This window comes from Chrysochloris asiatica, unplaced genomic scaffold, assembly GCF_000296735.1.
Source record: "Chrysochloris asiatica unplaced genomic scaffold, ChrAsi1.0 scaffold00395, whole genome shotgun sequence".
NCBI lineage: Eukaryota > Metazoa > Chordata > Mammalia > Afrosoricida > Chrysochloridae > Chrysochloris > Chrysochloris asiatica.
The window spans coordinates 885,055-897,624 of NW_006408913.1; the positions used below are offsets into that span (position 1 = coordinate 885,055).

At 45.1% G+C, this 12,570-nt stretch overlaps 1 protein-coding gene across 1 annotated transcript in view; it reads left to right on the forward strand.

Moving 5' to 3' along the window:
* Nucleotides 1-12,570, forward strand: part of FAM178B (family with sequence similarity 178, member B) — a 180,312-nt gene that overhangs the window by 138,810 nt on the left and 28,932 nt on the right. Inside the window, 2 exon segments of the mRNA XM_006878280.1 lie at nt 4,443-4,530; nt 10,930-11,061. Of these exon segments, the coding sequence (XP_006878342.1) occupies nt 4,443-4,530; nt 10,930-11,061 (220 nt within the window).

The window sequence follows — 12,570 nt, forward strand, 5'->3', positions numbered from 1 at the left end:
TTCCCGTTGAGTCTTAGTCTTGGAAGGGGGTTTGCGCTGAGGGGACCCGACCACTTGCCTTGATGTTTCTTGGGCAAGCAAGTTGCTTGTTCTTGTAGTAACAGTCGGTCTGCCTATGTTGTTTTGTATTTTTCCTGTAGGTCTTTCTTTCACTGATTGATTTTCATATGTTGAGCTTGTGTCCTTCCCCTTTGCTGAATCTTTCAATGAGTTCCAATCATTTTTTTGTTGAGTCTTTGGGATTTTCTATGGATAAGGATCATATCCTTGGCAAATAGAGGGATTTTACTTCTTTGTTCATTTGGATGCCTTCAATTTCTCTTTCTTGCCTTACATGTTTGGCTAAGACTTCTAGTACAATATTGAGTAGAAGTGGTGATAAAGGGCATCCTTGTCTGGTTCCTGTTCACAATGGGATTACTTTCAGTTTCTTTCCATTGAGAGCAATGTTGGCTGTTTATTTGGTGTGTCATTGTTGTTAAGTGCCTTTGAGTCAGTTCCGACTCATAGCAACCTTATATAGGGTTTCTGAGGAGTGGCTGATGGGTTTGAATTACCAATTTTGCAGTTCAAACTGACCTTGCAGTTCATTGCTTATCATACGGTGCCACACCAAGACTCCATGGTTTTGAATATATGCCCTTAATTATGTTGAGGAATTTCCCTTCTAGTCCTATTTTGTTGAGTGTTTTTTAATCAGGAATGAGTGTTAGATTTTGTCAGATATCTTTCCTGCATCAGTTGATGTGATCATGATGTTTTTTGCCTGGTTTTGGTATCAGGGTTATTCTTGCTTCATAAGATAAATTCAGGAGCTTTCCATCCTTTTCTTTGTTCTGGAATAGTTTGGGTAGAATTTATGTCAGCTCCTCTATGAATTTTTGGTAGAATTCACCAGTAAAGCCATTTGGCCCTGGACTTTTTTTTGTTTGGGAGTGTCTTATTGACTTGAACAGTTTCTTCTTTTGTTAGGAGATCTGTTCATGTTTTTTACTTAAGTCTGTGTTAGTTTAAGTAGGTCATGTGTTTCTACAAGTTTGTCCATTTCTTCTAGATTTTCAAATTTGCTGGAGTATAATTCTTCATAGTATTTTGTAATTATCCTTTTTATTTCCATTGGTTCTGCTGTGATACCACCCATAATATTTATTAAGGTCACCTTTCTTGGGGGTGGGTACAGATATGGATCTCTCCCATTTTGTTAGCCAGATAACTAGCTGTCTTACAGATTTTTTTGTTTCATTTTTAAATTTGTTCTACTATCCATTAGCTTTTCAATTTCCATGTATTTGATTTTGTTTCCTTGCTCTTCCTATTGTTAATTCCTCATTTTATAGCATTGTAATCTGAAAAGATGCTTTGTGGTATTACGTTTTTACATTTATTGATGCTTGCTTTGTATCCTAACATATGGTCTAGAGAGTGATCCGTGTACACTGGGAAACAATGTATATTGTGCTGTTGTTGGGTAAGTGCTCTGTATAAATCTGTGAGATCAAGTTGGTTGACTATGTTGATTAGTTCTTTTGTGTCTTTGTTGAGTTTCTTCCTAGTTCTTCTGTCCTTTATCAAAAGTGGAGTGCTAAAATCTCCTACTATTATTGTGGAGTTGTATATTTCTTCCTTCAATTCGTTTAGAATTTTATTTCTTCCAGATTTTTTGGCATAGACAAGTGAGTGCTTCCAGCATTGCATCAGTTTGTTGAAATATTTCAAATGATATTCCATCAATTCCTGGAATCTTGTTTTTCACTAATAACTTCAGTGAAGCTTGGACTTCTTCCTTCAAAACCATCATTTTTTGTTGTTGTTGTTGTTTTTTAATCATATGCTACCTCCTAAAATCATTGAATGTCAACCAAATCTTTTTGTATTTTTATCATCTTCTTTTGATGCTTCCTTCATTGTTCAATATTTTGTCCTTACAATTCTTTAATATTTCAAGTTGAGACATTGTTTTTTTCTTCTGTTCTTTCAGCTTGAAAAATGCTGAGTGTGTTCTTCCCTTTTGATTTTATAACTCTGGGTATTTATACATTTCATTATAATATTTTACTTTGTCTTCTTGAAATATCCTTGGAAATTATCTATTTAGATCTTTTACATCATCATGTCTTCCATTCGCTTTAGCTACTTTACATCCAAGAACAAGTTTCAGAGTCTCGTCTGACATCCATTTGGGACTTTTCTTTCTTTGCTTTTTTTTTTTTTTTTTCCTTTGCTATCTTTTTAATGACCTTTAATCAAATATGACCCATATCATTGGTTATTAATATTCATTGAATCACATCTGTTCATGAGATGGTCTCTAAATTAAGTTGGGATATATTCAAGGTCATATTTTGTCTCTTATGAACTTGTTTTAATTTTCTTCAGCTTCAACCGGAACTTGCATATATGCAATTGCTGTTCTGTTTCGTTTTGGCTGACAGTATTGAACTTCTCCGCTGTTTCTTCCCACAAATGTAGTTAGCTTGATTCCTGTGTATTCCATCTGGTGAGGTCCACATATATGGTTGCTGTTTATGTTGTTGAAAAAAGGTATTTGCATTGAATAAGTCGTTAGTCTTACAAAATTCTATCATGTGATCTCTAGTGTCTCGTTTCTATCACCAAGACCTTACTTTTCAACTATCTGTCCTTCACAACCAAACAACAGTCCCTTCTCTTTGTTTCTAGCTTTTGCATTCCAATCACCAGTAATTATCAATGCATCTTGACTACATGCTTGATCAGTTTCAGACAGAAGAAGTTGGTCAAAAACTCTTAATTCCTTCATCATTGGCTTTGATGTTTGGTACATGATTTTGAATAGTAGTTGTATTAACTGGTCTTCCTTCTTGTTGTTGTTGTTAAGTGCCGTCGAGTCTGTTCCCACCCATAGCGACCCTGTATAGGGTTTCCAAGGAGTAGCTGGTAGGTTTGAACTGCTGACCTTGCGCAGTCCAGCGCATTAACACACAGCGCCACACCAGGACTCCTGGTCTTCCTTATAGACCTATAGATATTATCCTATCACAGCAGCATTGTACTTCTAGATGGATCTTGAAATGCTCTTTCTGATGATGAATGTGACACCATTCCTCTTCAATTTGTTGTTCCTGGCATAATAAATCATAATGATTGTCCGAATCAAAATGGCCAGTACCAGTCCATTTCAGCTCATTAACACCTAGGCTCTCAATCTCTATGCATTCCATTTCACTTTTGACTACTTCCAGTTTTCCTAAATTCACACTTTCTATATTCCATGTTCTGTTTCTTGTCCATTTGAGTCATGCCCATCAGCAGTGAAGGTCCTGAGAGCTTTGCTCTATCGTTCAGGTCAACTTTACTTTGAGGAGGCAGCTCTTCCCCAGTTGTATTTCGAGTGCCATCCAACCTGAGGGGCTCATCTTCTGCCACTATATCTGACAGCGTTTCACTGCTACTCATAAGATTTTCAGTGGCTATTCCTTCAGAAGCAGAATGCCTATTCCTACTTCTTAGTCTCTTTTTAGTCTGAAAGCTCCAGTGAAACTTGTCCACCATGGGTGAGCCTCTGGTATTTGAGTGGCAAAGCGTCCAGCATCACAGCAACAGCAAGCCACCACAGTATGATAAATGACAAATGAATGTGTGCATATGTGTATATATACTCTAAACATATAGATACACACTAAACATATATACATATATATATGTATATATATATACGTTTAGTGAGAGACACACAAAAAACTAAAATAGTCTAACAAGAAACAAAATACTGAAGAAAACATCTTTTGATTTTTTTTATCAAGATTCAGATGTAGAGGACATCTTCTCATCAAACTTTACTTCTGAGTCACCTTTTCTCCTTTGAACTGGTTGGGCTAGAAAATAAGTAAAATATTTTGCAGAGTCTGATGGAGAAGATGTTGATTTTGCAATGTCTAATTAAATGCGCAAAGAACACAGAAAGGTTTTTCAACAAATAACTTGTGTTTGTCCTTTTGGTCTCAGACTTTTGTACATCTGGCTTATTTTAATGTGACAATGTAATTGATGTGTTTTTATTATTGTGGTGGTAGGCCTACTAACATTCTGTTCTTACACATACAGTTTATGCTCTTTTTTACTCATTGAAATGACACACACTGAGTGATTGGCTTGAAGAATTGTTATAGCTGTGCGTAAGCACAGATTTGAATTTCCATGGTTGCAGACCACAGATCTTCTTTTTGAAACAGAGTTTAAGCATTAAAAAGAAAAATCTAAGACACTAATACGCTAACCTTTGGAATAAGTAGTGGTTTCCATTTTGTTATGCATTTGTTTTCTCATTTTTATCATGAACAGGGGTCTGCAGGTCGAGGGGTGGCTCTCTGCACCTGAATCCCTTGCACGGGCACTTTGGCTGCATGTGCACCCTCCTGTCAGATGGCTGCACTCTCTTAGACTCTCTTGCTCCTCTCTCACAGGCAACTTCGAAGCCAACTCAGTCTCATCATCATTGCCCAGATGCTGGGCCAGCAAGAGACGCTCCCTCTCTGGCAAAAGAGTACCCAGGTGAGTCTTGTTTCACAGCTGGACCAATTGTTAAGTGCTGTCAAGTGGATTCCAACCCATAGCGACCCTGTATAGGGTTCCCAAGGAGCAGCTGATGAGCTTGAACTACCGACCTTGCAGTTCAGCATTAGCTCACAGTGCCATACCAGGACTCCTGCTGGACCAGTATGCACCTATAAATGGATGAACAGTTCTCCCATGGTCTGCTCATTTCTGATGTTTTCCCCAAAGCTTAGGAGCCTGAGATGAGGAGAGCTAGACTGTGTTTGGTTTGTTACTCATTGTCTTCCAATCAGCAAATATTTTTTTGCATGCATAACAGCTGTTTCTTGGAAACCCTGTACAGGGTTACTATGAGTCAGAACCAACTCGATGGCACTTAACGACGACTATTATTACATTGTGGACTCTGAGGAGGGAACAGTGATCTGAAAGCACTGATTCTTTTTTATAGGTAGTAAAAACATACTTATTAAATTGGTCCCCTTCTGTCCCAGGGTTAGACATTTCTTTAGGGAGCAAATTCATTGGAGTTCTGTTCCCCTTCCCCGTCCTTCTTTTCTCCAAGAAACTCCTGTTTGCAGCTGAGAGAGCATCACTTCTGTGCCAGCACAGAACAGAGGTCAAGGAGTTCGAGAATGCTTTTACCTGCCCAGGAATCTCCCTGACATCCCAGAAGAGTTGCTAGGCAAAACTGAACCCTGAGACACAGTGACACCACAAGGGTAAAGCTTGAATCTCTCCTGTCACTGTAAGGGTTCCAAGTAGAGCCCCCACACCCCTGCCCAGAATGCTGGTGAAGAGTTCAGCACACTCTGGAAAGGTGGACATACTGGCTGAGTCTGAGATGCTATGACTAAATACACCGAAAGGTGACCGGTTTGCTTGGGTTGTGATCTTGGGTTTAGCTTGGTCTTTGACCTGGCTGCCCCCTTTGCCTTGAATGCTTTCCCTTTAGAACTCAACATGACTTCTTGTCATTCTGATTCCAGCTAAAACAGTCACCTCTTCAAGGAGACCTTTCCTGATTTCCCAACCCAAAAATGCCCCTCCCATCACTATTGCCCTGTTTTAGATCGGTTGTGGCTTTCACCTCCTGATAGTTTAGTTATGTATCTAATGCCCAGGTGCTTTGTCTCTGTCCAGTCCCCTGTAGGACAAAAGCTCTTTAAGAGAAGGGGTCCAGTCTTTTCTGCTCACTGCTGCCCCTGGGCACCTAGCACAGTTTGGGGCACATGTCAGGTTCTCAGTACACATTTGTGGGGTGAATGAATACCAACATCCAGTTGTTAAGAAGTACAGGGGAGAATGTACCCAAGTCCAACTCCAGGACAGGCAGAGCCCTTGGCTCCAGCTGGGGAGGAAGTGACCTGCACAAGGTTACTTGATGGCAGAGCTTCTCTATGACAAAGAGAGAGCAGAGGGGCCAGGCGGTGTCATGAGGGCCAGCACTGGGGGCAGGAGAAGGGGACAGGCAGGCAGAGCCGGGAGAGCCTGAGAGAAGGGCGTTGGTGTAGGCCACAGGCTGGGGCTGAGTCCTGGAGACTGAACTCTGCAGGCAGCCAAGCGTGGTGACAGAGGAGTGGAGGGGGAGGCCAGAGTGTCAAGGTAAAAGGAGGATGAGGAGCAGAGGGCTGGGTGGGATAACCCACCAGGGCTAGGACTGGCAAGACACACAGGGTGCTCAGAGTATCAGGGTCAGCTCAAGGTCTGGGACTTTGTTTTGATTTGTTGTGTTTTGTTTTTCTAGGCCAGAGGGAGGGTAGGGTAGGGGTGAGAGTATGTACTCATGGTGGAGGCCAGAGAGTGGCAAGTGGGGGAGGTTTGTAGAGGAAGAACTAGGTTATCTGGTCTGCAGGGAAGCTGACAGGAAAGTGAGTAGAAGGGGCACTTGGAGGTAGGGAGATCTGTCCCAGAGAGCTGCCCCAAAGCAAGGGCAGTAGCCAGCCAAGGACAAGGTCCAGCCTTGCCGTTCTGATCCCCAGATCCAGGACTGTTCTGTCCATCTGCCCTTGAGTCCTGGTGTGGCACTGTAGGACAAGCACTGGACTACTAACCACATGCTTTGCAGTTCAAACCCACCAGCCACTCCTTGGAAACCCTATACAGGGTCCCTATGAGTCAGAGCCTACTCAATGGCACTTAATAACAACTGACTGTTGATTTGTCATTCACTACGTACCTCCTGTGTGGCAGACTGTGAACAAGACATTGTGAGGAGGTCCTGTTCACTGGGGAAACAGAGCTCCTGTGGAATGAACCAGGCCCTGAGGAGCGGAAATGCATCCTAAAAAAGCTGAGTAGGTGCTTGTACAGCAGAGGAGAGAAGGGATTTCCAGGGGAGGAAACGGTACAGGTTGTGACAGATACAGGGAAGCTGAGAGTGAGGGAAGGACTGGAATGGACCTGCCGCCTGCCTTCAAGATGCTTTTCCCACTTGCCCTTACCCCATCTCCCCTGCAGGCCCTGTCCAGACCCTCCTACAACCTCCTCCCAGGTGTCTGGCTTCTAGCTACTGCTCTTTCCTGTCTGTCCTGATCTTCTTGACACACCTTCAAAGGGCCCGCCCTCATACCGGTAGCCACCTAGGTAAATCCACAGGCTCTCTTTCCTAAGTCTCCTCAACAAGGCCTCTACAAAGCTTTGACTGTGGGGTGGCCCCAGCCTGAAACGGGCCCCTTCTTCTTTTCTACACATCCTGTGCTCTCCATTGCTGTTCCAAATCATAGTATAGAGTTTCTAACGAGCGGCTGGTGGGATTGAACCGTCAATCTTGCAGTTAGCAGTCGAGTGCTTGTCCTGCAGCACGACACCAGTGCTCCCCATTAGTGATAGCTAATGGTCCACAAAGCTCTTACTCTGGCTGATGTGTTAAGAATAAATTCTTGGGGCAGGGAGGAAGTTGAGAGACCAGTTGGTAGGTGATTTCAGTAATCCTGAAAAGAGATGCAGCCCAGGTGGTAAAAAGTGGTCAGCGTCATGAGAAGACTTCCCAAGAACTGCCAGCATGATGTGGGAAGTGAGAGGAAGGGGATATGGAGGACCTCCAGGTCCCCTCTAGGAAACAGGGAGAGTGGAGATGCTCATTACTGAGACAGGCAAGACACAGATGGATGGAGCAGGCTTGAGGGAGGAAATCAGGAATTCTTTTCCAGAACATGCTTTTCCCAGTACATCTCTTGCAACACAGCAGACTTCATATCAGACCTTGTCTTCCAGTTAGAGATTTAGAAAGCATGGGCTGCAAATGGCCAAGGCTTCCCATCAACTAGGGAAAGGTTAACTGTGTTCCAACCTGCTATCCATTCATTGATTCACTTGATAAATATTTATGAAACATATACTATGCCAGACACTCTGCTAGACTCTGAGAATACTGCAAGACAAATACTGCCTCCAAGGTGCTTCCATTCTGTTGAGGGCTCAGAGACTAGATAAGCAGGAGTCAAAAAGTTGTGGGAAAATAGTATTATCTTTTGATTCCCTTTTTCCACGAACTCTATGACATCCTCTCATATAAAACAAGTAAATTCCATAGCATGTTAGAAGACCATAAAGGCTCTGGAGGGGCTGGGGAAATAGTAGCATTGGATGAGGGGACCTGCAAGTATGGAGTATGTGGGCTGCAGGGGTAGAGAGGGAGCTGGGGCTGCCCTCCTGAGAATGTGGGGCTGCAGTGAAACCCAGGGAGGAAAGGAGATCTCGGCTTTGCAGTTTCTGGACACAGACTCCAGGGAGCAGCAGGAAGGTGATTGAGTCTGTGCTGGAGGGTGAAGGGGTCCAGGGGAAGAGAAGAGATCCCAGAGGTGAAGTGGATCCATCCCCCAGGGCCTCACAGACACACAAGACCTGTGCCCTCCTCTTGAGGTGAATAGGCACCTCTGCCAGCTTTGGCCAAGGCATGGCATGCTAGCAGTTACTTCACAGGCACTTCATCAGTGTTTTCCTCTCCCTGGGTGATCTGAGCAAGCCCGTGGCCTCTTTTCTTGGGGGCTCACTTGCTTCTTGCTTGGAGGCATCTGCCCTAACTAGGGCTGAGTGTTTACAGAGACACCTCCCAGCAGTGGAGTGGGAAGGGCTCTGGTCCAGGCTCCCACCCCACTAGGACCCACAGTACCCAAACAAGCCCAAATCTCCATCTCCCAGAGATGGGTGTGGCTGCGGGAGAGGGACTGGCTATGGTTGCCCCCAGCTGGAAACAAAAGCAGGAAGGCAGCAGGGCAACTGACAGGAGAGGCTGCCTACTAGAGCAGCAGATAGAAGCTGTTTTTATGGAAAGAGAGGAAACCTCGGGAGCAAGGCCTCGGCTGTCACTATCCTCCTCACAGGCCGCCCAGAGCTCCCATAACAGGGCGGCTCCCAGGCGGGCAGTGGGGGCGAGGCCAGCCTCAAAGGGCCTGCTCCTAGGGAGGGGCCAGAGCACAGCTGTTGAGCCCTCCGTTTTGGAAATGACTTCCCAGACTTCTGAGGCCTGAGCAAAGCGGGCACTACTAGGGTTTTAGTGAAGTTCCAGTCGGACCTCTCTATGGCCCAGAGTCTTCCCTTTCCCTCCTACTCGAGGTTCTTTTTTAAAGGAGCCCTGGCCCACTTCCAGGAACTAGATGCCTCGGGCCTGACTCCTAGCCCCCAGCCCAGCTGTTCTGGTAAGACCTGGGCTGTCTGAGCCTGTGGCTTGCCACGGTGCTGAGCAGGTGTCTGTGGTGAGTCACAGTGAGGAAGACAGTGTGCCAGGCAGGGCTGGGCTCCGTGAGGGAGCCAGGCTGGTGGGGTCTAAGTCCTCTAGCTCTTTGGGCTAGTCCTGAACCTACCAGATCTCAAGAGAGAGCTGCCTTTGTGAGATGCCCGGGCTCTGCTCCTTCATCCTTGCTTCTTTCCAGCTCTCCTAGGGTTACACATAGCCTCAGAGGAGCCTGCCTGTCCCCCACCCCTCCACCCCTGGCTACCCCAGCCAGCAGTTACTCCGAGGCAGCTGGACAATCCCTGCAGGACGAGGCTGAGCTGTCCAAACCAGGCATCTGGGCGGGCCAGAAGGAGTGGCAGGCTGCAGACATCTGGATTTATGCAGGCCACATTCCCTGCCAATGGAGTTCACAACCCATTTGTTCAGAGGATGGGCGGTTTCTCCAAAAAAATAAATATGGGGGCGGATAGGGGTGGCAAAGCTTGTAGACTACGTGGTATATCTACTGTCCTAGTTCTCTAGTGCTGCTATAACAGAAATAACCACAAATGAACGGCTTAAACAGGAAAACATCCCAAAGTTTAGGAGGCTGCAAGTCTAAATTCATGGTGCCAGATCTGGGGGGAGGTTTGCCCTGTGTGTCAGTTCTGGGGGAAGGTCCTTGTATCTGTAGTTTCTGTTTGCTGGTTCCTTGGAGGACTCCATGCAGCTTGGCACCAACCTCTCCCCCACCTCTGCTTGCTTCATGTGTTCATTTTATATCTTGTAAGTGTCTGGCTCCAAACACACCCTACGCATATCCTGCTGCATTAGCATAACAAAGACAGCCCATTCCCAAATGGGATTATGACCACAGGCAGAGAGGTTAGAATTTACAACATGTTTACAACATATTTTGAGGGAACACAACTCAATCCACAACATGTGAAGTATAGACCTTATAGGGAATTCTCATTTGAACAAAACACCTGTGAAAAAGGTATTTATGAGGCAGAGAAAAACAAACAGTTGTTTGATGATAGTAAGGAATTCTTGATGGCTTTACTGAGCATGACCATAGTATTACGATTGTATTGAAGGGCACGAATCCTTATCCTTTTCTATTACAAGTTCTTTATTGGTGAAATGACATTATGTTTGGATTTGCTTTTTTAAAAAAAGAAAGAAAGAAAGAAAACTCCAGACAACAAATCAGGGAGAGGAAGGGGTGGTGAAGGGGGAAGAAAGAGAGTTGGACCAAGAAAGGTTGAATGATGGGCGTGTTGGTTGGTTCTGTCTTCTTTCATGTATGTTTACAATTCCTGCAATAACACATTCAATGAAAAGAATAGTGATGGGAGGAGAGCCAAGGGTGAGAAGGGTCTTGGCCAGTGGCAGGGAGACCCTGCTTCTGGTCTTGGTTCTCCTAAACCTTCAGTGTCTGTTTACTTGTGGGAAGTTAATTAAGCCTTGAGCCAAAGGGGAGCATGGTAGTTCACCAGGGACTGTAAGCTCTACTTTATGAGTGTGTGTGAGACCCACAATCCTGTCCTGGCAAGAAGGTGCCCTGGTCATCTCCATTCTTGAGAAGGCAACATTCAAGCTCTGACAGGTTACTAGCCAGCTCGAAGCCACTTGGCTCTTAGGGCCAAGAGGAGGCTCTAGATGTTGGGAGCCGGTGGTCTGGCTGCAGGCTCGCTGCCGCCCTCTGTGAGTGATGTCTCCTTTCTCCTCCCTAGCTGTCTTCACTCAGACGGCTGCTGAGCCTCGTGAGGCCATCATCCCTCAAGCAGTGCTTGAGCTCCAACCCTGGTACCTCAACACCCTGCCAGGAGCAGCAGTCAAAGGCCAGTGCTGAACTTGACCACAAGGTGGGTACCCAGCATATGCCCGCCTCCGTCAGGCCTCCGCCCCACCTGAGTAGCGGAGGGCAGCAGGGCTTCCACATTGCCTGGCATCCAGGTTCTCGCTGCTGCCAGGCTTCCAAACACCCGGGGCAACGCAGGACAGATACCAACAAGTTGCCTCCTTTCTGAAGAAAAGAGGTGCTCATTACTCCCACGGCTTGTAATTAGTGCCCGTGCCCACACCCCTCCCGAGGCACGGTGCAGTGCTGGATGCAAAGGCTCGCAGGTCCCATGTGCGCCTGGCCCTGCCAGTGTGCTTTACTGCCTCCTTGATAGCCTGGTGTCACTTTCTCTGCTTTGGGGTTCTCGGTTAGTCTTAGTACAGTGTGGAGAGGATGCAGGAGCTAGATGCTGGTGTGGGCGCAGCATGTTGTTGTAGGTGCTGTCGAGTCGGTTCTGACTCATAGAATGCCATGTACAACAGTACGAAACACTGCCTGGTTCTGCCCCATCATCGCAGTTGTTGTTTGCTTGAGTCTGCTGCTGCTGCCACTGTGCCAGTCACAGGGTGTCTCTCTCTTTTTTGCTGACCTTCCCCTCTACCAAACATGATATCCGTCTCTAGAAACTGGACCCCCTTGATAATAACATGTCCAATGTATGAGAGACGGAGTCTGGCCATCCTGGCTTCCAAGAGTATTCTGGCTGTACTTTCTCCAGCACAGATTGGTTTGTTCTTTTGACAATCCATAGTACTTTTAATATTCTCCTCCAGCACCACAACTCAAATGCATCAATTCATCTGCAATCTCCCTTATTCACTGTCCAACTTTCACATGCATATGAGGCTATTGAAAATACCATGGCTTGGGTCCAGTGCACCTTAGTCCTCAAACTGGTATTTTTTGCTCTTGAGCACTTTAAAAAGTTCTTGTGCAGGTTTACCTAAATGCATTACGACATTTGATTTCTTGACTGCTGCTTCCATGAGTGTTGATTGTGGATCTAAACAAAATGATGTCTTTTAACAACTTCAATCTTTTCTCCATTTATCTTGATGTTATTTATTGGTCCAGTGGTGAGGAGTTTTGTTTTCTTTACACTAAGGTGCAACCCATACTGAAGGCTATGGTCTAATCTTCATCAGTAAGTATTTGAAGTCCTCTTTGCTTTCAGCAAGCAAGGTTGTATCATCTGCATATCGCAGATTGTTAATGAGTCCTTCTCTAATACTGATGCCACATATTCTTCTTCATATAATCCAATTTCTCGGATTATTTGCTCACCATACAGATTGAATAAGTATGGTGAAAGCATGCATCCCTGGCACACATCTTCCCTGATTTTAAAACTTCGGGGTCCTCCCCTTACTCTGTTTGAACAGGTTCCTCATGAGCCCAATCAAGTGTTCTGGAATACCCATTCTTTGCAATGTTATCTAAAGTTTGTCATGATCCACACAGTCTAAAGCCTTTGGATAGTCAATAAAGCACAAATAAACATCTTTCTGGTAAAATTTTCTGTTTTCATGTA